This window comes from Oncorhynchus tshawytscha, linkage group LG29, assembly GCF_018296145.1.
Source record: "Oncorhynchus tshawytscha isolate Ot180627B linkage group LG29, Otsh_v2.0, whole genome shotgun sequence".
NCBI classification, from domain to species: domain Eukaryota; kingdom Metazoa; phylum Chordata; class Actinopteri; order Salmoniformes; family Salmonidae; genus Oncorhynchus; species Oncorhynchus tshawytscha.
In genome coordinates this window covers 22,815,521-22,837,857 of record NC_056457.1, presented here as the reverse complement: position 1 = coordinate 22,837,857, position 22,337 = coordinate 22,815,521, and the positions used below count along the sequence as shown (strand labels likewise).

At 43.8% G+C, this 22,337-nt stretch overlaps 1 protein-coding gene across 2 annotated transcripts; it reads right to left on the bottom strand.

Moving 5' to 3' along the window:
• Positions 1-9,144: 9,144 nt before the first annotated feature.
• shrprbck1r (sharpin and rbck1 related) lies at positions 9,145-21,427 on the bottom strand. 2 transcript variants are annotated; one of them, XM_024392570.2, is made up of 15 exons: positions 20,930-21,062; positions 16,165-16,274; positions 15,861-16,035; positions 15,656-15,739; positions 15,407-15,548; positions 15,177-15,267; positions 14,718-15,015; positions 14,490-14,617; positions 14,177-14,347; positions 11,628-11,788; positions 11,211-11,322; positions 10,840-11,019; positions 10,651-10,749; positions 10,330-10,473; positions 9,145-9,989 (listed from the first exon to the last, which is right to left on the bottom strand). In XM_024392570.2, the coding sequence occupies exons 3-15, from the start codon at positions 15,958-15,960 to the stop codon at positions 9,909-9,911; spliced, it is 1,791 nt and encodes a 596-aa protein (XP_024248338.1). In that variant the 5' UTR covers positions 15,961-16,035; positions 16,165-16,274; positions 20,930-21,062; the 3' UTR covers positions 9,145-9,908. The 2 variants fall into 2 exon arrangements, with proteins under 2 accessions (XP_024248338.1, XP_024257111.1); XM_024401343.2 differs by lacking the exon at positions 16,165-16,274 and having other exon boundaries at positions 20,930-21,427.
• Between the last annotated feature and the right edge of the window lie 910 nt (positions 21,428-22,337).

Sequence of the window (22,337 nt, the reverse complement as noted above, 5' to 3'; positions counted from 1 at the left end):
TGTGTGTGTGTTTGGATGAGGAGAACTACTTTCCCCGGGTCTATGTGGTCAGGGCTGTGCTCTCACAGCTACAGTTGAAGTTGGAAGTTTACATACACTTAGGTTGGAGTCATCATTTTTCCAAAAATTGTTTCCAGTGGGTCAGAGATTTACATACACTAAATTGACTGTGTCTTTAAACAGCTTGGAAAATTCCAGAAAATTATGTCATGGCTTTATAAGCTTCTGATAGGCCAATTGACAACATTTGAGTCAATTGGAGGTGTACCTGTGGATGTATTTCAAGGCCTACCTTCAAACTCAAACTTTGCTTGACATCATAGGAAAATGGGAAAGACCTCAGAAAAAAATTGTAGACCTCCACAAGTCTGGTTCATCCTTGGGGGCAATTTCCAAATGCCTGAAGGGACCACGTTCATCTGTACAAAAAAAGAGTATGCAAGTATAACACCATGGGACCAGGCAGCCGTCATACAGCTCAGGAAGGAGACGCGTTCTGTCTCCTAGAGATGAACCTACTTTGGTGCGAAAAGTGCAAATCAATCCCAGAACAACAGCAAAGGACCTTGTGAAGATGCTGGAGGAAACAGGTACAAAAGTGTCGATATCCACAGTAAAACGAGTCCTATATTGACATAACCTGAAAGGCCGCTCAGCAAGGAAGAAGCCACTGCTCCAAAACCACCATAAAAAAGCCAGACTACGGTTTGCAACTGCACATGGGGACAAAGATCGTAAATGTCCTCTGGTCTGATGAAACAAAAATAGAACTGTTTGGCCATAATGGCCATCGTTATGTTTGGAGGAGAAAGGGGGAGGCTTGCAAGCTGAAGAACACCATCCCAACCTTGAAGCACGGGGGTGTCGGCATCATGTTGTGGGGGTGCTTTGCTGCAGGAGGGACTGGTGCACTTCACAAAATAGATGGCATCATGAGGGAGGAAAATTATGTGGCTATATTGAAGCAACTTCTCAAGACATCAGGAAGTTAAAGCTTGGTCGCAAATGGGTCGCAGCTGTGTAGTGCTAGGGCAAAAACCAAAGATGTGCACCCAGGGGAGGCCCCTGGACTGAGTTTGGGAAACCCTGGAATAAATTACTGTTTTAAATATATATATTTTTTAAAATATACAGTACCGGTCAAAAGTTTGGACACACCTCATTCAAGGGCCAAGCGTGTGCAAAGCTATCATCATAGCAAGGGTTGGCTACTTTGAAGAATCTGAAATATATTTAGATTTGTTTAACACTTTTTTGGTTACTACATGATTCCATTTGTGCTTTGGTAAAGTGGGTGGGGTTATATCCGTCCTGTTTGGCCCTGTAGAGAGTTCTCAGCTATACTTTTCGTTGGCTGTTTATTTACCACCACAAACAGATATGGTTGTATAAGGAAACCATATCTGGTTTTCCCTCTGGTTCCCTCTGATCACATAACATTAGGCTAGAAGAATAAAACACACATGTATTTACAAAACCACACTGACTGATTTCAGGTGCCCCTGAAGTTGCAAAGTTGACTCATTAACTCATACTGGTTGAACAGTGTGTTAAAAAAAGCCTTTCTGTGCACTCCCTTCTATTGAAATGTGTGTTCTGTGGTTATCAGAAATGGCATTAAGTCCTGAAGGTGCCTTTTCAATATACTTACATCCAGTGACTTGACTTCCTTTACAGATTGAAATTAGGAGTAGAAAGAACCCTGTACGTTAACCAAGTAGATAAAAGAAAGGGGAGTGAAACTTGAGTATCTAGATGTCAGGAGAAAAGGGAGTGAAACTCAAGTATCTAGAAAACAGGAGAAAGGGGAGTGAAAGAGGAGGATAAGAGGCCCAGTTTCTGCTTATAACTAAGTTAAGTATAGCTATAAGAAATGTAAGATGTGTCAAATAAATGATATCCAGCTCAGGGCTCCAGCATTTGGTTTGCTAACTTGCTAGCTAAGTGGCTTGATGTCAAGATCAAGCTTATTGGTTACAGCAGAGACATTCAATCCCCTCCTGGATCAAGATCCCTGTTGCCTAAATTGTTTTGTGCATTACCAGAAGTGGCCCTTGTATGCACTTCCGGTAATACTGATGCCGGAAGTGAGGAGAGCACAAGACAGAGAGAGGAGCAGACAGGACAGAGAGAGGAGAGCACAAGACAGAGAGAGGAGCAGACAGAACAGAGAGAGGAGAGCACAGGACAGAGAGAGGAGAACACAGGACAGAGAGAGGAGAGCACAGGACAGAGAGAGGAGCAGACAGGACAGAGAGAGGAGAGCACAGGACAGAGAGAGGAGCGAACAGGACAGAGAGAGGAGCAGACAGGGGGGGAAGCCCACACAAGACAAACATGTATCATATTCCTCTCAAGCCAGAGGAAGTAGTTGTTGCTAAACATTACCTTTCAAAAAAAATCAAATGCCACTTCTGACAAGTCCTGTGTGTGTAAACTGACCCTGATAGGTTCTCATCACTGAAGGCCGCCATACAGGTTGCGCTGACCATCCATCCCAGTTAGCAACTGCAGCTGTGAGAGATTTGTCAATGCATTGACAAATATACAGTACCTGGTTTAGGAGCCTAATGACCTAAGATAAAATGCATCATGACAATTGACAAAGATATACTAACACACTTGAGAAAGAGTGAAGTCATAGACAGGTTTGCACAGTTGACAAATAGGCGATATAGCTTAATGCTACCCTCAACAGGAAAATAGCTTTACACAGTTCCAACATAATCCAAAGGATGGCAGTCTAAAATCCCAATCCTGCTATACTGCAACTACAACATTATTTCATGCAAAACATTCATTTGTGGTCTAGGCTGCCACCTTTTGGATTATGTTGGAACTGCACAGTGCGCGCAGCACAAACTCACATTAGTTATAGGCGCCACATTGTCAATCAGGCATCTTGCATTGGCCGAGCAGCATTTTGAAGGAAGTTGTCAAGGAAGTGCGTTTTGTGTTTATAGAAAACCTCCCGCCCTCACCTACCGTTAACCAATCATGTCAATGCGGTGCTTTACGGAGCCCTCCGCATTGTTACAAACTTTGAGTCTCACAGCGATGCGGTACTGAGCTCAAATTGACCTCTGCGTGCCTCTAGAGGCTCCGCAATTTGCGTCACACCATACATACATGGCAGTAATGTGACCAACATCAACATGAGGCTTTTTGTTGTTGTTGCCAATCAAGATATAGTTATGCACTTGTTATTTGTACGTGCTAATAGATTCTTATAAATATTAACAGTCGCTACGCAATTAACTAACACAATATTCAATGGGTTTACTGACCACAGTCCATTGAATCAATATTAAGAAGTGTTGATTATTTGGCGTCAGGATAGCACGGAACATGGAAAAAAGCAGTGAGATATGCAACATAGAGTTATGTTTCTGCAAAATGTTCACTGCTAGCGTGCGGGGCGCTTCATTTCGGTCGCCCAGGGATGAAATCACCCTCCTCCCAGTCAGCCCCAGGTCTTCAGGGTTGAGTCCGGGGTGTTCTGAAAACCTATTCTTATTGACATTGAAAGTCAATCTTACAGATATGCAATTTATAACGGTTTGTAGTCTTAACATCTGGTGCATAATAATTACACATTTGCCAGAAAATGTAACATTCGTTTTTTAAAGTTTAATATATTTTCTCTTGCGACATATTCAAATTACTTTATTAATCACATTAGCAAGCAATAATTATTATTTTGATGGAAAACCGTATTTTGCTTTTTAGGTCGTTAGAAGTTAAATCGAGATTACTCGAACCTTTATGGAAAAAAGGGTTTATTGGCTAAATGTAGCAATTTCCCTCTGCTGCAAAAATGTTTCATGGTATCAGGCCTTGTGGTCAGGTTTTGAGTAGTCCTTATTCTGTACATTTTGGGGGCACCTGCTCGTTGAACATCTCATTCCAAAATTATGGGCATTAATATGGAGTTGGTCCCCCTTTTGCTGCTATTACAGCCTCCACTCTTTCTACTAAATAAAACATTGCTGCAGGGACTTGCTTCCATTCAGCCACAAGAGCATTAGAGAGGTCGGGCACTGATGTTGGGCGATTAGGCCTGGCTCGCAGTCAGCATTCCAATTCATCACAATGGTGTTCGATGGGGTTGAGGTCAAGGCTTTGTGCCAGCCAGTCAAGTTCTTTCACACAGATCTCCACAAACCATTTCTGTATGGACCTTGCTTTGTGCACAGGGGCATTGTCATGCTGAAACAGGAAAGGGCCTTCCCCAAACTGTTGTCACTAATTTGGAAACACAGAATCGTCTGGAATGTAATTGTATGCTGTAGCGTTAAGATTCACTGGAACTAAGGGGCCTAGCATGAACCATGAAAAATAGCCCCAGACCATTATTCCTCCTCCACCAAACTTTACAGTTGGCACTATGCATTGGGACAGGTAGCCTCCTCCTGACATCCGCCAAACCCAGATTTGTCTGTCGGGCTGCCAGATGATGAAGCGTGATTCATCACTCTAGAGAATGTGTTTCCACAGCTCCAGAGTCCAATGGCGGTGAGCTTGTGTGGCCTACCACCACGCGGCTGAGCCGTTGTTGCTCCTAGATGTTTCCACTTTACAATAACAGGACTAACAATTAACAAACTAACTTGTTCGAAAGGTGGCATCCTATGATGGTGCCACGTTGAAAGTCACTGATCTCTTTAGTAATGCCATTCTACTGCCAAGGTTAGTCTATTGAGATTGCATGGCTGTGTGCTTGATTTTATACAAATGTCACCAATGGGTGTGGCTGAATACACTAATTTGAAGGGGTGTCCACATACTTTTGTATATACAGTGGGCTCCAAAATTACTGACACCACTGACTAGCAATGCACAAACACTTAAAAAAATATAAACAATATAATTATAGAGAGAAACTCAAAATACCAACGTGAGAAATACTGTACTTTATTAATGTTTCAATGGAACCAACCAAAATCATACAATTATTTAATACAAAATACATTTGACCAAAATCAAGGTTTCATAATTATTGGCACTCCTCATTTAGTACTTAGTGCAACCACCTCTGGCAAGGATAACAGCACAGAGTCTTATCCTGTAATGTTTGACAAGGTTAAGGAACACATTTGGAGGGATTATGGACCATTCCTCTATGCAGATCCTTTCAAGATCCTTCACATTCTTGGGTTTGCGCTTATCAACTGCCCTCTTCAACTCAGCCCACAGGTTTTCGATTGGATTGAGGTCCAGCAACAGATGGTCACAGAACCATTTCTGTGTGGATCTTGAGGTACGTTTTGGGTCATTGTCTTGTTGGAAAGTCCACCTACGGCCAAGTCCCAGCTTTCTGGCAGAGGCAACCAGATTGTCAGCCAAAATTGCCTGATACTTGGTGGAATTCATTATGCCATCAATCTTAACCGGTGCCCCTGGACCTCTGGAATTAAAACAGCCCCAAAACATCACTGACCCACCACCATATTTCACCGTGTGTATGAGGTGTATACATCTCTGTTTCGACGCCAAACATGCCGATGCTGTATCTGACCAAAACATTACATTTTGGTCTCAACTGACCAGAGCACCTTCTTTCAGTCATAATTTACATTGTTTGGCAAACTCCAAGCACTTGCGTCTGTGTCTTGGGGTCAGAAATGGCTTTCTTCTAGCAACCCTTCCAAAGAGCCTGTGGTTGTGGAGGTGTCATCTGATGGTGCCTTTTGAAACTTGGTGACCCCAAGACGGTGACCCCAGACGCCACCAAGGCCTGCAATTCTCTCACAGTGATTCTTGGGGATTGTGTTGCTTCTCTCACCATCCTCCTCCCTATCCTGGGGGGCAAAATGTATTTGTGTCCTCTACCCGTGAGGTTTTCAACTGTTCCATATCTTTTGATTTAAAAAAATAATTGCCCTGACAGTGTTCAGTGGTATATTTAATCGTTTGTGGATCTTCTTGTAGCCATTACCAGATTTATGAAGGTCTACGACCATCTGTCTCTTTTGAACTGCCAGTTCTTTTGTTTTCTTCATGGTGTTGGATGACAAAGGGATATTGCATGCGTGTTACCTCATTTTTATACCCTTGTGAAACAGGAAGTGATGTAATGGCTCAATACAGTTCCTTAAGACTTAAATAAGTGGAATTTAATTCCTGGTTTAATTTTGGTAGATGTTATTTACAATAATCTTTAAGGGTGCCATTAACTGTGAAACCTTGATTTGGAGGACATTGATTTTTAATTAAATCAAATTATTTTGGTGGGCTCCATTGAAACATTAATAATGTACGGTATTTCTCACGTTAGTATTTTGAGTTTTTCTCTATAATTATATCGTTTATATTTTTGAAAGTATTATTTGTGCATTGCCAGTCAGGGGGGCCAGTAATTTTGAAGTTCACTGTATAGTGTTGTCCGCTGAACTGAACATGCAATTGAAGCACCCCTTGCCACCTCTGTTGCCTTGGTGATGCAGAAACGAGAGACCACATATGTGCCTGTTTTATACAAATCTGGGAATATTTGACCAAGGAAACATTTCTGGTTGGTCTCAGGGAATGTAAAACTGTTAAGGGAGACTTTTAAAATGTGATTGAGCGAAGTAACAGCAAATATATTGAATAAGCAAGGAGAGCCTCACAAGTTTGATGAAATAACCTTATATATTTTTGTCTAATACAGCAATTTACTTACTTTTGTAGGTCTTCACCAAAATCAAATCATAAAATCATATTAGGCCTAACTGTCCTCTTCCGAAAGGATTTGATATGATTGGTTGACAATAGGCCTATTACATTGGGCTAACGCCTTGATTACACCGACAGCACCATTACGTTTTGGTACACCAGAAGTCCATTCATTTCTAATGGAACGCTGCGTTTGCCTTACAGCATCGTCTTGCAGTAGCAGTGCTTTCTGCATGTGTAAATGGCTTGACAGAAATGGTAGAAGAAGGTGAACTTTTGTTGCAAACATATCCAGATGATGCTGCATAACATTTTGTGCAATGACGCTGTAGGTGTGATCAAGTCGTTAGGCTACTACATCCTTGATGTACACTGAGGATACAAAACGTTAAGAACACCTGCTCTTTCCATGACATAGACAGGTGAATCCAGGTGAAAGCTATGATTCCTTATTGATGTCACTTGTTAAGTCCACTTCAATTAGTGTAGATGAAGGGGAGGAGACAGGTTAAAGGATTTTGAAGCCTTGAGACAATTGAGACATGGATTGTGTATGTGTGCCATTCAGAGGGTGAATGGGCAAGACAAAAAATGTAAGTACCTTTGAACAGGTATGGTAGTAGGTGCCAGACGCACCAGTTTGTGTAAAGAACTGCAACACTGCTGGGCTTTTCATGCTCAACAGTTTTCCATGTGTATCAAGAATGGTCCACCACCCAAAGGACATCCAGCCAACTTGACACAACTGTGGGAAGCATTGGAGTCGACATGGGCCAGCAACCCTTTGGAACGCAATCGAAACACCATGTAGAGTCCATGTCCTGACGAATTGAGGTTGTTCTGAGGGCAAAACGGGGTATTCTTCTCTGCTCATACAGGAGTACTAAAGGCCTAGTTCAATTGGCAATGTAGGCCTGAATGTAAAACTAATGCATTGCATTTCGAAATGTTTGCAATAAACTCATGATCACTCACTAAGCAAATCCTAAACCTTGTCATATGATGGTCATCATTTTTTAGCTAGGGGTTAATCTCGATTTATCAGGGGATGCTGCAGCACCGTCAGAATCCCTACTTCCGTGCGGCTATGGAAGCGAGCTCCCCTATTGTGCTGTGTATCTCAGAATCTTCATTGACGTGCTTGAGGCAAGCCTCATCTCTCTTCCTGTGTTGTCACCTTTCTGAAACCACTTTTACAGCTTTTTAGTATCAGCTAGCTGCAACAGTTGCCTGGCTACCCTGACTCCTTGCTCCTGCCATGCCACGCCCACGGACGTAGTTTCTTCTCCGCAATGAAAAAAGGGAGTAAAGGGGAAAAGTTAATGAAGTATGTAGCGAAAGACAGAGCATAGTAAGAATTTGGCGTGAGTTGTCAGACTACTGCAACAGATGACCATCATATGACAAGGTTTAGGATTTGCCATAGTAGTGTGATCATGAGTTTATTCCAAACATTTAGCAATGCATCAGTTTTGCATTCAGGCCTACATTGCCACTGACTGACAAAAAGCTACCTATAATGAAAAGCTGCACGAATTCTGGCATTCTATTCCTCTGTAGGTTACATAATAATAACACATACTGATATTTGTTACATTAAAGGAGCCGATCTGGTAAAAGATAATACAAAGAAAACATTTTTATTTTTTGTACCATCTTTGAATTGCAAGAGAAAGGCCATAATGTATTATTCCAGCCCAGGCACAATTAAGATTTTGGCCACTAGATGGCAGCAGTGGATGTGCAAATGTGAAATTGATCCAATGAATCACTGCATTTCTGTTCAAAATTTTGTATAAAGACTGCCCAAATGTGCCTAATTGGTTTATTAATACATTTTTAAGTTCATAACTGTGCACTCTCCTCAAACAATAGCATTCTTTCACTGTAATAGCTACTGTAAATTGGACAGTGCAGTTAGATTAACAATAATTTAAGCTTTCTGCCCATATCAGATATGTTTAGGTCCTGGAAATTTGTTTTGTTACTTACAACCTTATGCTAATCACATTAGCCTACGTTAGCCCAACCATCTCGCGGGGGTGACACCGATCCCGTAGAGGTGTAACAGTATAGCTTCCGTCCCCTCGCCCGACCCGGGCTCGAACCAGGGACCCTCTGCACACATCAACAACTGACACCCACGAAGCATCACTCCACAAAAGCCACAGCCCTTGCAGAGGGGAACAACTACTTCAGGTCTCAGAGCGAGCGACGTCACCGATTGAAACGCTACTAGCGCGCACCACTGCTAACTAGCTAGCCATTTCAAATCGCTAATAATGTAAACCATGAAAATAGTGTATTTGCCAGACTGGGTAATACATTGTAATTACCTTAAGCAACTTGAATAGGCTAAAGAAATGCAGACTGAGTGTGCCATCCTCATGAGCAAAACAGGAGGCATTCCAACCGTGGCGGTTGTTTGTGTTAAACCACCCTCATCTAATGCTTTATCATATTAGATTTAATTAGAAAGACTAAATCTTGTGTTTAGAGTGGCTTTATTGACACACTGTTTTAAAAACTCACTATGCACACAGCAGTTACTGAGCAAATCTGATTATTCCATGAAAACTGGCAGATAGAAAGTGTTTTCTTGGCGTTCATACATTTGTCTGTCTGTAACGAGAGCCTGTGAGTAATAAATAGAACACTTAGTCTTGGAAACAAATCTACATGACAGAGCCTGGCATTCATTCAGAGGTGCTAAAACATAGAAAAACATGCAGAAGTATTCATTTCACATGAACTCTCATGTACTTTCAAAATGGCTATTAATTGGCACACAACGCAGTGCAGTTTGAAACAGAGATTGTTTGTTCTGTTTCTTATGTCCAGTTAGAACACAGTACGCTCTCTGTTACAACCCCAGAATGCGGTCATTAGTATTAGACTTTGGCTTAGAGGGCTGAAAAAGTTAAGTACACTTAGTTTAATGTGTCCCTGAACAGTATTGCATGACTCGGGGTGCATTTAGACAAGCAGTCCAATTCTGGTATTTTTTCCACTAATTGGTATTTTGGCCAATCACATCAGGTCTTTTTCAGAGCTGATCTGATTGGTCAATAGACAAATGAGTGAAAAAATATCAGAATTGGACTGAATATCTAAACACAGCCTAAAGGGAGAACAGAAACCAACAGAAAACGTGCATAGCTAAATGTGCAGTGCAATCATCAATCCTTTGAGTGACACACACTTAATTTGTCCTATCTCACTCTTAACGCACACATCCCTCATTGTCTTTCTCAGTGGCAGTTCTGACACTTTGGGTGACATTTTTGGTTGTTGATGTTACAGCGGCAGCCTCCGCTGGTGTCTCCCGGACCCTGGGAGGAAACAGAAGCACATTAGATATTTTATTGTCACACCAGATAGGTGCAGTGAAATGTGTTGTTTTACAGGGTCAGCCATAGTAGAACGCCACCCATGGAGCAAATTTGAGTTAAGTGCCTTGCCCAAGGCCACATCGACAGATTTTTCACCTTGTCGGTGTGGGTATTCGAACCAGCGACTTTTCAGTTACTGGCCCAACCCTCTAACTGCTAGGCTACATGCTACGTTGGACAGGTAGCAGAGAGATGTGAAATGTCTGCATTACAGGTGACCGGAGGAGCACAACCACGCTAAACTGAATTTGACAGAGAGACAGGAGGGGCGGGCTCTTACCCCAGGCCCCCAGCGAGGCCCCCTGGTGACCCAGCAGATCTCACTGTGACAGACAGTGCAACGCAGCCAATCACAGCCCTCCTTTTTCTGCACGATGATGCCGCACTGTGGGCAGTGCATGGCCTCCCCGGAGAGGACCAGGGTCTGAGAGAGACACGGGTATTACATGTTAATATAACAGTTATCTGTTAATATGATATCAGCAAAGTCTTACTAACCTGAAAACTAACAATCCTTCCCCTAAAATCTCATTGTCCTCAATGCTTTGCTGAAATCGATCTACAGGTATAAATTGTGTGTGTAAAAGTGTCTGTGCGTCACCTTGAGCAGATCTCTGGTTCTGCGGGCTGCCGAGTCGTTCTCAGCACGGGTCGTAAGGTCATCCTGGTACTGCTTACAGTCCATCCCTTCATGAATCGCCTGAGAGACAGACAGAGTAGAGAAAGAGGTCTGTTCAAATCCATGGTGTATGCAATCATTGGTGAATGTAAAGGTGACGTGTGTGTGTACCTTGCAGAGCAGGCAGTTGTGCTTGTTGCAGACGGGGCAGTGGAACACGTTGACGGTGTCCTCGTACACACACCACCCGGCACAGTCTGGGCTGGCACAGTGGTAACTGCCCTCACAACGAGACTCTGCCACAGACAAGCCTCTCTGCAGCCAGCGCTCGTACTCCTCTTCCGACACCAACTGGTAAGCAGGAAGGAATGAAAGAGCAGAGGGGAGAGAGATGATTAGATGACTGATGTATCGTGGGTTTTCTGGTTTGCATTAGCCAGACATTGGGCAGTGTGTTATACAGTATGTCTCTAATATCCAAGGGGCCATCGTGCAGCTACTATTAAATACATTAGAAAGAAGCCAGTGATGTCACCACTCACGGCTCTGATCTCTCTCCCCTGCAGGGTGCAGTCACAGGCGTACGTGTCATCACGGTACGGACAGGCCACCTCCGGGTCCTCACACATCAGGACTACTGAGCGCAGGCAATCTCTGTGAACACAACACACTGGCTCCATCTCTGCATAAGCATCTCATCTCACCCACGCCATTCTTGCACAGTGCGAAATCACCCCCCCCCCCCCAATTCTTGTAGAAAGAAAGAATCCGAGGGGTATAAGCAATATGATGTTATAGCTGCACTTAGCAGCTCTCTGGGAGGCTAAGTGGAGTTTCCACCACATTGCTAACACCGCTCCAATGCTTTCAGATCACCTAGTGTCTAGGGGGAGGGTCACTAGGTGGAGGGCCAAGAGAATTGCGGACTGGGATACGGTCTCCCATTGTCAGAGTGGTACCTGCAGAAACAGTGGAGACACTCTCTGAGCAGGACTCCCTCCCCAGGCTGCAGGTCCAGGTAACAGATCCTACAGTCCACAGCATCTGGGTTGGGCACCAGGTCCTTTCCATCCAACATCACCAGCCGGGCAAAGTTCTCCCTCCGCTCTGCTTCCCTCGCCTGGGGTGGTGGGGATCCACAATATACAACAACACACACGTTGAACACGCAGGTTGTACACACACATCGTTCAAACACACAGACAGAAGTTAATTTAGTTTTCTTGCTTTATTACAGTTAAATACACATTTTAAATTGCAACAACATGGATGTTTTTTTGTTCTACATTCAGTCAAAAGGCCTTCATTATTTATTAAATTGTGCATTTTGAAAGTTAACACATTAAAAACAAACAGCCATTGAAGTTGTCCACTTGATGACCCTGACTGTAACAAACAGGCACAGACTGTGCAACACAGCAGTTCTTTGTCTTCTCTGAAATAGTAAGTTTCAACTGGTTGGCACACACTAAGCAAACTAGGCCTACATGGATTTGCAGTATAATTACATAATTCATTACAAACATGCAAAGTTACATTTAAATTAGAGTAATTTAGCAGACGCTCTTATCCAGAGCAATTTACAGTATCAATTATAATGAAGTGCCTTGCTCAGGGGCACATCGGCAGATTTTTTCACCTAGTCGGCTCGGGATTTGAACCAGCGACCTTTCGGTTATGCTCTTAAACGCTAGGCTACCTGCTGTCCTATATACAAAGCCTTCGACATACAAGAGCTATGATTCTTTAATTTGCTTAAAAGTCATACAAACACACTTCTGTGCAGATAAACATACACCACATGAACAAAAGTATGTGGACACCTGCTCGTCAAACATCTCATTACAAAATCATGGGCATTAATATGAAGTTGGTACCCCCCTTTGCTGCTATAGCAGCCTCCTCTCTTCTGGGAAGGGTTTCCACTAGATGTTGGAACATTGCTGCGGGGACTTGCTTTCATTCAGCCACAAGAGCATTAGTGAGGTCGGGCACTGATGTTAAGCGATTAGGCCTGGCTGGCAGTCGGCGTTTCAATTCATCCCAATGGTGTTCAATGGGGTTAAGGTCAGGGATTTGTGCAGGCCAGTCAAGTTCTTCCACACCGATCTCTACAAACCATCTCTGTATGGACCTTGCATAGTGCACAGGGGCATTGTCATGCTGAAACAGGAAAGGGCCTTCCCCAAACTGTTGCCACAAAGTTGGAAGCACAGAATCGTCTATAATGTAATTGTATGCTGTAGCGTTAAGATTTCCCTTCACTGGTTCTAAGGGGCCTCAACCAAACCATGAAAAACAGCCCGAGACCATTAATCCTCCTACAACAAACTTTAATTGGCACTATGCCAGCTTTACATCCCTCCAGCCGACGCTTGGCCTTGCGCATGGTAATCTTAGGCTTGTGCTCGTCCACGGAAACCCATTTCATGAGGCCCCCAATGAAACATTTTTTTGTGCTGACGTTACAGAGGCAGTTTGGAACTTGGTAGTGCTAGTGAGTGTTACAACCAAGGATAGACGATTTTTATGCGTTAAGCACTTCCCCACTAGATGGCCCCGTTCTGTGAGCTGTGTGGCCTACCACCTCATGGTTGAGCCGTTGTCGCTCCTAGACATTTCCACTTCACAATAACAGCACTTACAGTTGACCAGGGCAGCTCAGGCAGGGCAGAAATGTTACAACCTGACTTGTTGGAAAGGTGGCATCCTATGACGGTGCCGCGTTGAAAGTCACTGAGCTCTTCAGTAAGGCCATTCTAATGCCAATATTTGTCAATGGAGATTGCATGGCTGTGTGCTTGATTTTATACACCTGTCAGCAACGGGTGTGGTCGAAATAGCCGAATCCATTAATTTGAATGGGTGTCCATATACTTTTTTATATATAGTGTATTTGTATCAAACAATGTCAGAAGGTAGGTAGCCACAATGCTATGTAATGTACAATCACTGAGATTCTGTCACAACATGAATGAGTATTGCTCAGTAGCGTGATTGTATGTGTTGAAGAGAATGGTTACAGTGGCAAAATATAGAAAGTGTGTGTGTGCGCGTCTGTCAGTCAGTGTCTTTCTGCAATGTTACGGAGTGTGTGTGTGCCTGTAGTCCTGGGCCAAGTTTTCCAGTAGTGAGTCATTTTGAGCACCCGCGCCCCTCAGCGCCTCTCTTCTCCCTTTCTCCTTCAAAAAACAAAGAGACAGAAGAGAAGAGAGTCAGCCTTAGAGCCCATCCTACCATCTCTGGTCGTCTCAACTCCTGCTACTCCTACGGAGCCTACCTTTCCCTAATAAACCTTTCCCTAAAAAACCTTTTCCCTAATAAACTACGCACTGTAATTAACTGTAAACTGTGTGCATGTGTAAGACTGTGTGTGTGTCTAGGTTTCTACATGTCCTGTTGACACTGTCTGACAGCTTGCATTTCCTGCTGTATGCACCATTTGAATGTGTTTAGGTGCACGAGTGTCTGAGTTTGTGTATGTGTTCATGAGCATAAAACATCCTACCTGCTGGTACTGTCGGACAGCTTCTTTCTCCTGCTGTATGCGGTGAAGCTCCAGAGGGTCTGGTTTGTAGCTCCCAGGAACAGTATAGCTCTCTGGACGGTCTGTACTGCAGATCTCACAGCCAGGCCGCGTGGGCTTGTTTATGTACGTGCAAGAAGGGCAGGCCCAACCCTGAGACACACAGCGAGACTGTCTTTACAGGTGTGTTGCTGGAAACCTACTGTATGCATGCATACCTAGATGAAATCCATGTAGCAGAGTGAAATAGTTAGTCAATTAATACCAAGGGGTACTGTACAGAGCTTGTGTGTACCTGAGACCCTGATTTCGTAGGGTTAAGTGCTTTGGTGAGTTGCGGCATCTCCAGGTTGATGAGGTCTTTGATTTCACTGATTTTCAGCCTCTCTGCCCCGGCTCCATTTGGCCCCGCTCCATTTGAACCTATCGGAACAAAGCTCGGTCAGGAGGAAGCCAACACAATGGGTCCTTCTGTCAATGGTGTGTATGTGCGTGCATTTGTGTGAGTGTTTAACAGTGTCACCCATGCTGCTGTGGCTCAGTCTGGGGGGCAGGGTGCTGTAACCCCTCCAGTCCTGGGATGTGGGGCCGTTGTTTGGGGTCTCAAGAGGAGGGGTAGCGGGGGTGAGGAGGGCTCTTTCCTGGTCCTGCTGGAGCAGCTGCCGTGTGAGACGGGCATGGCGGGCAGAGAGGAGGTACAGGAAGGCCGTGTCTCCATCCCTACGCACCCCGTAGGATGCGAGAGAGCGCTGGTCTGCACACAGACATTGGCCAATCACCCAGCGCTGCACCCGCGGATGGAAGCCATACTCCAGGAATACCTAGAGGACAGAGGGACAGACAGAAAAGGTACAAAAACTAAAAACACAGGTAGAAAGTAGGTTTACATTATGTTGAAACTATTGTAGAGCTAGATACTGTTAAGAGTTCTGAATTCAAACTTTAAAAAAATGTAAGTCTTATTTAAGCTGTTCAGACTAACCTGCTGCTTGAGTATTGCGATGGTCGCGTGGGGGGGGACTTTCACTGTGACACAACAGGAAGACGAAGAATCTTCGACCACTACAGCCAAGCTTTCACAGAAAGATACAATCGTCATGAACTACTAAAATATGCATTTCCTGTCATCGCACCAGTTCACACAATATTCTGACTTCTTCAATAACTTCCTGTTCTATTACCCAGTAGCTCGTTTGCTCTTAACTCTCTCACCTAAGATCTGTGTCTCCGTAGCTCCTCTCAGAGGGCTGGATCTTCAGCTCTGCCTGCTGACGAGCCAGGGTGGCAGCGTAGATGGAGGCCGCCTGGATGTCACCAGCCTCGATGGCCCTGGTCAGCTCAGCACACATCTCCTCTACAGATGAATGGACACAAGGTTGAAACAGTGACAGTGAGCAATTGAAAAAGAGTAGAAACTTGGCCAATACACTACTGTACACACACACACCCACTGAGGGCTACCTGTGCGTGGTAAGGAAGTAGAGCTGGGTGTCTCCAAGACCTCCAGAGGAAGTTGTCGGTCATCAGTGGGAGGGCTGTCGGACACTGAGGGGTCAGGAGAAGAGAAGACAGGGGACTCAGGTTATTAGAGCACAGAAAAGATGGGAGGAGAAGACAGTGAAACATCTGATCAAAGAGAACAGAGGCAGGAAGAAAGTAGACTAACCCCTGTGTGCCTCTCTGAGTGACGATATCACCACGGTGGCCCACTCCTGAGCCTCCTGCTCGCAGCGGAAGTTGAAGCTGATGCGGTCGTGAGGGGGCATGAACAAACTCAGCTCGTGGCATTTTGGCGATTTCACCTCATAGTGCACCGACCTCAGGTCAAACTCTGCAATGGACTGGAAGACACGGAGGGGAGAGAGTGAAGTGATTCTCATTTTATCACACTGAAATTAGCTGCCTACCACTGTTTGTTCCATGGTAGTATATTGACTTTAGGTATTGCACTGATGTCATGTTGGAATTACCTTTGAGCTCTGTTTTTGGGAGAGAATGATTGGACAGCACTGCAGCCTATAGACCTAGTCAGTGGGAATGCCTTTGGAAAGTATTCAGACCCCTTCAATTTTCCAAATTTCTAAAATGGATTAAATAAATACAAATCTTCAATCTACACACAATATCCAATAATGACAATGAGTAAACAGGTTTAAAGAAACAGAAATACCTTATTTACAAAATTATTCAGACCCTTTGCTATAAGACACGAAATTGAGCTCAGGTGCATCCTGTTTCCATTGATCATGCTTTTTCCATTGATCATCCTTTATATGTTTCTACAACTTAATTAGAGTCCCCCTGTGGCAAATTCAATTGATTGGACATGATTTGGCAAAGGCACACACCTGTCTATATAAGGTCCCACAGTTGACAGTGCATGTCAGAGCAATAACCAAGCCATGAGGTCAAAGGAATTGTCCGTTGTGCTCCGAGACAGGATTGTGTCAAGGCACAGATCTGGGGAAGTGTACCAAAACATTTCTGCAGCATTGAAGTTCCCCAAGAACACAGTGGCCTCCATCATTCTTAAATGGAACAAGTTTGGAACCACCAAGACTCTTCCTAGAGCTGGCTGCCCGGCCAAACTGAACAATCGGGGGAGAAGGGCCTTGGTCAGGGAGGTGACCAAGAACCCAATGGTCACTCTGACAGAGCTCTAGAGTTGCTCTATGGAGATGAGAGACCCTTCCAAAAGGATAACCATCTCTGCAGCACTCCACCAATCAGGCCTTCATGGTAGAGTGGCCAAACGGAAGCCACTCCTCAGTAAAAGGCACATGACAGCCCGCTTGGAGTTTGCTAAAAGGTCTGATGAAACCAAGATTGAACTCTTTGGCCTGAATGCCAAGAGTCACGTCTGGAGGAAACCTGGCACAATCCCTACGGTAAAGCATGGTGGTGGCAGCATCATGCTGTGGGGATGTTTTTCAGCGGCAGGGACTGGGACACTAGTCAGGGATGAGGAAAAGATGAACAGTGCAAGGTACAGAGAGATCCTTGATGAAAACCTGCTCCAGAGTGCTCAGGACCTCAGACTGGGGCGACGGTTCACCTTCCAACAGGTCAAGGACACAGCCAAGACAACGCAGGAGTGGCTTCGAGACAAGTCTCTGAATGTCCTTGAGTGGCCCAGCCAGAGTCCGGACTTGAACCCGATCGAACATCCCTGAAAATAGCTGTGCAGCAACACTCCCCATCCAACCTGACAGAGCTTGAGAGGATTTGCAGAGAAGAATGAGAGAAACTCCCCAAATACAGGTGTGCCAAGGTTGTAGCATCATACAAGAATACTCAAGGCTGTAATCACTGCCAAAAGTGTTTCAACAACGTACTGAGTAAAGGGTCGGAAATACTTATGTGATCATTTGTGATCATGTGATCATTTTTTAAATGTAAAAATATATATAAATTAGCTACATTTTCTAAAAACCCATTTGTGCTGTGTCATTATGTGGTGGTGTATAGATTGATGAGGAAAAAAACTATTTAATCAATTTTAGAATAAGGCTGTAACCTAACAAAAAGACAAAGGATCTGAATACTTTCCGAATGCACTGTATAACTACACTACCGGTCAAGTTTTAGAAAAACCTACTCATTCAAGGGTCTTAATTTTTTTACTATTTTCTACATTGTAGAATAATAGTGAAAACATCAAAACTATGAAATAACACATATGGAGTGACCAAAAAAATTAAGCGTGAAAGAAATAAAAATATTTTATTTGAGATTCTTCAAAATAGCCACCCTTTGCCCTTGACAGCTTTGCACACTCTTGGCATTCTCTCAACCAGCTTCACCTGGAATGCTTTTCCAACCGTCTTGAAGGAGTTCCCACATGCTGAGCACTTTTCCTTCACTCTGCGGTCTGACTCATCCCAAACCATCTCAATTTGGTTGAGGTCAGGGGATTGGTGTTGGCCAGGTCATCTAATGCAGCACTCCATCACTCTCCTCCTTTGTAAAATAGCCCTTATACAACCTGGGCGTGTGTTTTGGGTCATTGTCCTGTTGGAAAAACAAATTATTGTCCCAATAAGCTCAAACTAGATGGGATGGCGTATCACTGCAGAATGCTGTGGTAGCCATGCTGGTTAAGTGCGCCTTGAATATAATTTTTTTTTTTAAAACACATGCGGAGAGCATCCACACCATGTCTCACAATGACAGCAGATGGAACCAAAAACCTCAAATTTGGACAAATTTCCACCCGTCTAATGTCCTTTGCTAGTGTTTCTTGGCCCAAACAAGTATCTTATTATTATTGGTGTCCTTTAGTAGTGGTTTCTCTGCAGCAATTTGACCATGAAGGCCTGATTCACACAACCTCCTCTGAACAGTTGATGTTGAGTTATGTCTGTTACTTGATCTCTGTGAAGCATTTATTTGGGCTGCAATTTCTGAGGCTGGTAACGCTAATGAGTTCATCCTCTGCAGCACCTCTGGTTCTTCCCTTCCTGTGGCGGTCCTCATGAGAGCCAGTTTCATCATAGCGCTTGATGGTTTTTGTGACTGCACTTGAAGAAACGTTCAAAGTTCTTGAAATGTTCTGTATTGACTGACCTTCATGTCTTAAAGTAATGATGGACTGTCTTTTCTCTTTGCTTATTTGAGCTGTTCTTGCCATAATATGGACGTGGTCTTTTACCAAATAGGGCCATCTTCTGTATACCACCCCTACCTTGTCACAACACAACTGATTGGCTCAAATGCATTAAGGAAAGAAATTCCAGAAATTAACTTTAAACAAGGCACACCTGTTAATTGAAATGCATTCCAGGTGACTACCTCATGAAGCTGGTTGAGATAATGCCAAGAGTGTGCAAAGCTGTCATCAAGGCAAAGGGTGGCTATTTGAAGAATCTCAAATATTAAATATATTGTGATTTGTTTAACACTTTTTTAGTTACTACATGATTACATGTGTTATTTTATAGTGTTGATGTCTTTACTATTATTCTACAATGTAGACAATAGTAAAAATTAAAAAAAAACTTGAATGAGTAGGTGTTCTAGAACTTATGACCGGTACTTTATACTGGACAAAAATACTAAGTGTTGGTTTCATGAGCTGAAATAAAAGATCCCAGAAATGTTCTATATGCACAAAAGCTTATTTCTCTCAAATATTGTGCACAAATTTGTTTACATCCCTGTTAGTGAGCATTTTGTCCTAATCCATCCACCTGACAGCTGTGGCATATCAAGAAGCTGATTAAACAGCATGATTGTTACACAGATGCACCTTGTGCTGGGGGACAATAAAAGGCCACTCTAAAATGTGCAGTTTTGTCACACAATACAATGCCACAGATTTCTCAAGATTTAAGGGCATGTGCATTCAACATGCTGACTGTAGGCATGTCCACTAGAGCTGTTGCCAGATCATTTAATGTCAATTTCCCTACCATAAGCCGCCTCCAACATCATTTTAGAGAATTTGGCAGTACGTCCAACCGGCATTATAACCGCAGACCACGTGTAACCACGGCAGCCCAGGACCTCCACATCCGGCTTCTTCACCAGCAGGATCGTCTGAGCCACCCGGGCAGCTGATGAAACTTTGGCTTTGCACAACCGAAGAATTTCTGCACAAACTGTTTGAGACCGTCTCAGGGAAGTTCATCTGCATGCTCGTCATCCTCACCAGTCTTGACCGGACTGCAGTTCGGTGTCGTAACCAACTTCAGTGGGCAATTGCTCACCTTTGATGGGTACTGACACGCTGGAGATGTGTGCTCTTCACAGATGAATCCAGGTTTCAACTGTACCGGGCAGATGGCAGACAGCGTGTATGGTTTTGTGTGGGCGAGCGGTTTGCTGATGTCAACATTGAACAGAGTGCCCCATAGTGGGGTTATGATATGGGCAGGCATAAGTTAAGAACAACGTAAACAATACCGTGATGAGATCCTGAGGCCCATTATTGTGCCCTTCATTCTCCACGATCACTTTCAGCATGATAATGCACAATCCTGTTGCAAGGATCTGTACACAATTCCTGGAAGCTGAAAATGGCCTGCATACTCACCAGACATGTCACCCATTGAGCATGTTTGGGATGCTCTGGATCAACGTGGATCAGCGTGTTCCATTTCCCACCCATATCCAGCAACTTTGCACAGCCATTGAAGAGGAGTGGGACAACATTCCACAGGCCAGAATCAACAGCCTGATCAACTCTATGCTAAGGAGATGTGTCACGCTGCATAAGGCAAATGGTGGTCACAAGATACTGTCTGGTTTTCTGATCCAAGCCCCTAGCTTAAAAAAAAATTAAAAAATGTGACCAACAGATGCATATCTGTATTCTCAGTCATGTGAAATCGGTAGATTAGGACTTAATTCATTTCCTTATATGAACTGTAACTCAGTCAAATCTCTTGCGTTTATATTTTTGTTCCCTCCCTTTTGTTGAACTATAAATTGTTTCAAATAACTATGTGACAGTTCAATGCATGGCAGCCAAATGTAAGCATGAGACCAGCGATAATATCAGTGTTGTTTTAAAACCCTCTGTACACACGTCTGCCTGCCTGCCTTGGTAACGCTGGTAATAATAAAACATCACGTGACATGTAACTTTACTCCATCGAGTTTTAGCTGACAATTTCAAAAACTATTTTTAATGAACACCATTTTGTAATTAGTCAAAGGAAATACACATTATTTGTCAACATGGCTGACAAATGACATTAATTGAAATCCGCCTTTAACCTTTCTCTCTCTTACCACACTCCGACCCGTTGTTCCGCTGGTGTCCCGTAGCGTGAGACGGAATTCCCCGGACTTCCCGGGGTCCATACTGAGCTGTAGACGGAGTGACTCATCACCTGCCCCAGGAAGACACAGCGGCCGAATACCAGAATGGCAAACGGATACCCGTACCGACATCAAGACAGTATGGCAGCCAGTTTGTGAGGCCCCATAGCCAGGGATTGATGAGGACGGGTCCGGCGGTGGAGTGTGAGTAGTCCACCCGCCTGAGCTCAGCGACATTCCACCAACAGCCTCATGCAGTGTTTGGAGACGTCAAGACACCGTTCCCGGTGTGTTTAACACCACGCCAATATTGTCAGCAACGATTGTTATTAGTATTCCCATAAAATGTGCCGTTTCATCGTAGTCCCTCCATTTACCAAGCTCACAACAACAGAACCGATGAACGACCAGCTAGCTACCAGGAAGTGCGCACTCTGTGTCACTGTTTGTTTGGCTGGCTCTCTCGTGCTGCTAGTGCTCATCATTTGCGCCCCCACACGTTGTACCCATGTACTGCACAACATGGCTTTTCTGCAGGTCCAAAAACGTTTAATTTCCTCAATTTCTCAAAATCAGGTTCACAAATATACAGTATATGTGATGTACTCCTATACTAAATTGTATACATATTTTTTAAACTTGGACCTGCAAATTGTAGTGGAGACAATTGCGTATATGGTTGACCTACTTTCAACAAGACCTTAGCAGATAGAAATGTCTGAGGACTGCAGCACTAATGTCATGCCATCAAAAATGTTGCTTTTTTTTGGCCCCACAGTTGTAGTCCAACAACTCAGACAACTTCTAATCCAGTGTTCCTTCATTTAGGCCTGGTGAAACAGCGACCCCCATTGTTTACCTTCATGTGTGCCGCCAGTGGAAATAGAATGCACATATCCATTGAAGATGCCTGGAAAAGTCTACATCATATCCCTGCACTCACACACACACTGAAATGGGGGAAGTCTGGTCCGCTCTGGTCACTTCCTCTTGCTGTACGGAGACCAGTCAGCCAGCCTGGTCCTGAGATGTGCGTAAGGGAATTTCCATTTTTTTACACCCAACTTTTAACCTAAATCCAATGTCATGGAATTCAAGTTAGTTGACAGCTCAAGCAAATGTAAATCGAAACTAGACGTTGCAACACTGCTGCGTTTTTCACACTCAACAGTTTCCCGTGTGTATCAACAATGGTCCACCACCCAATTGTGCACTGTAGCACAATGGTGTGCAGAAGGGAATTATACATTTTATAGATTCATGATTAATATAAAGGTTTGGTTCACTTGGATGTATTTCTTAAACTTTAAAAATAGTATTTATTTGCAGAACTGATTGTTTATGAAAAAACATTTAAGTTGAATCTGGACTACCTACC

Excerpts from the sequence above, each read along its gene's own strand:
- shrprbck1r (XM_024401343.2), bottom strand. The coding sequence starts at position 21,196 with ATGTCGCTGAGCTCAGGCGGGTGGACTACTCACACTCCACCGCCGGAC. Across the intron at positions 11,323-11,627 it reads TGTCTCCACTGTTTCTGCAG|AGATTGCCTGCGCTCAGTAG; the intron begins GTACCACTCTGA and ends TTGTGTTCACAG. Across the intron at positions 10,474-10,650 it reads GAACCAGAGATCTGCTCAAG|ACCCTGGTCCTCTCCGGGGA; the intron begins GTGACGCACAGA and ends TGTCTCTCTCAG.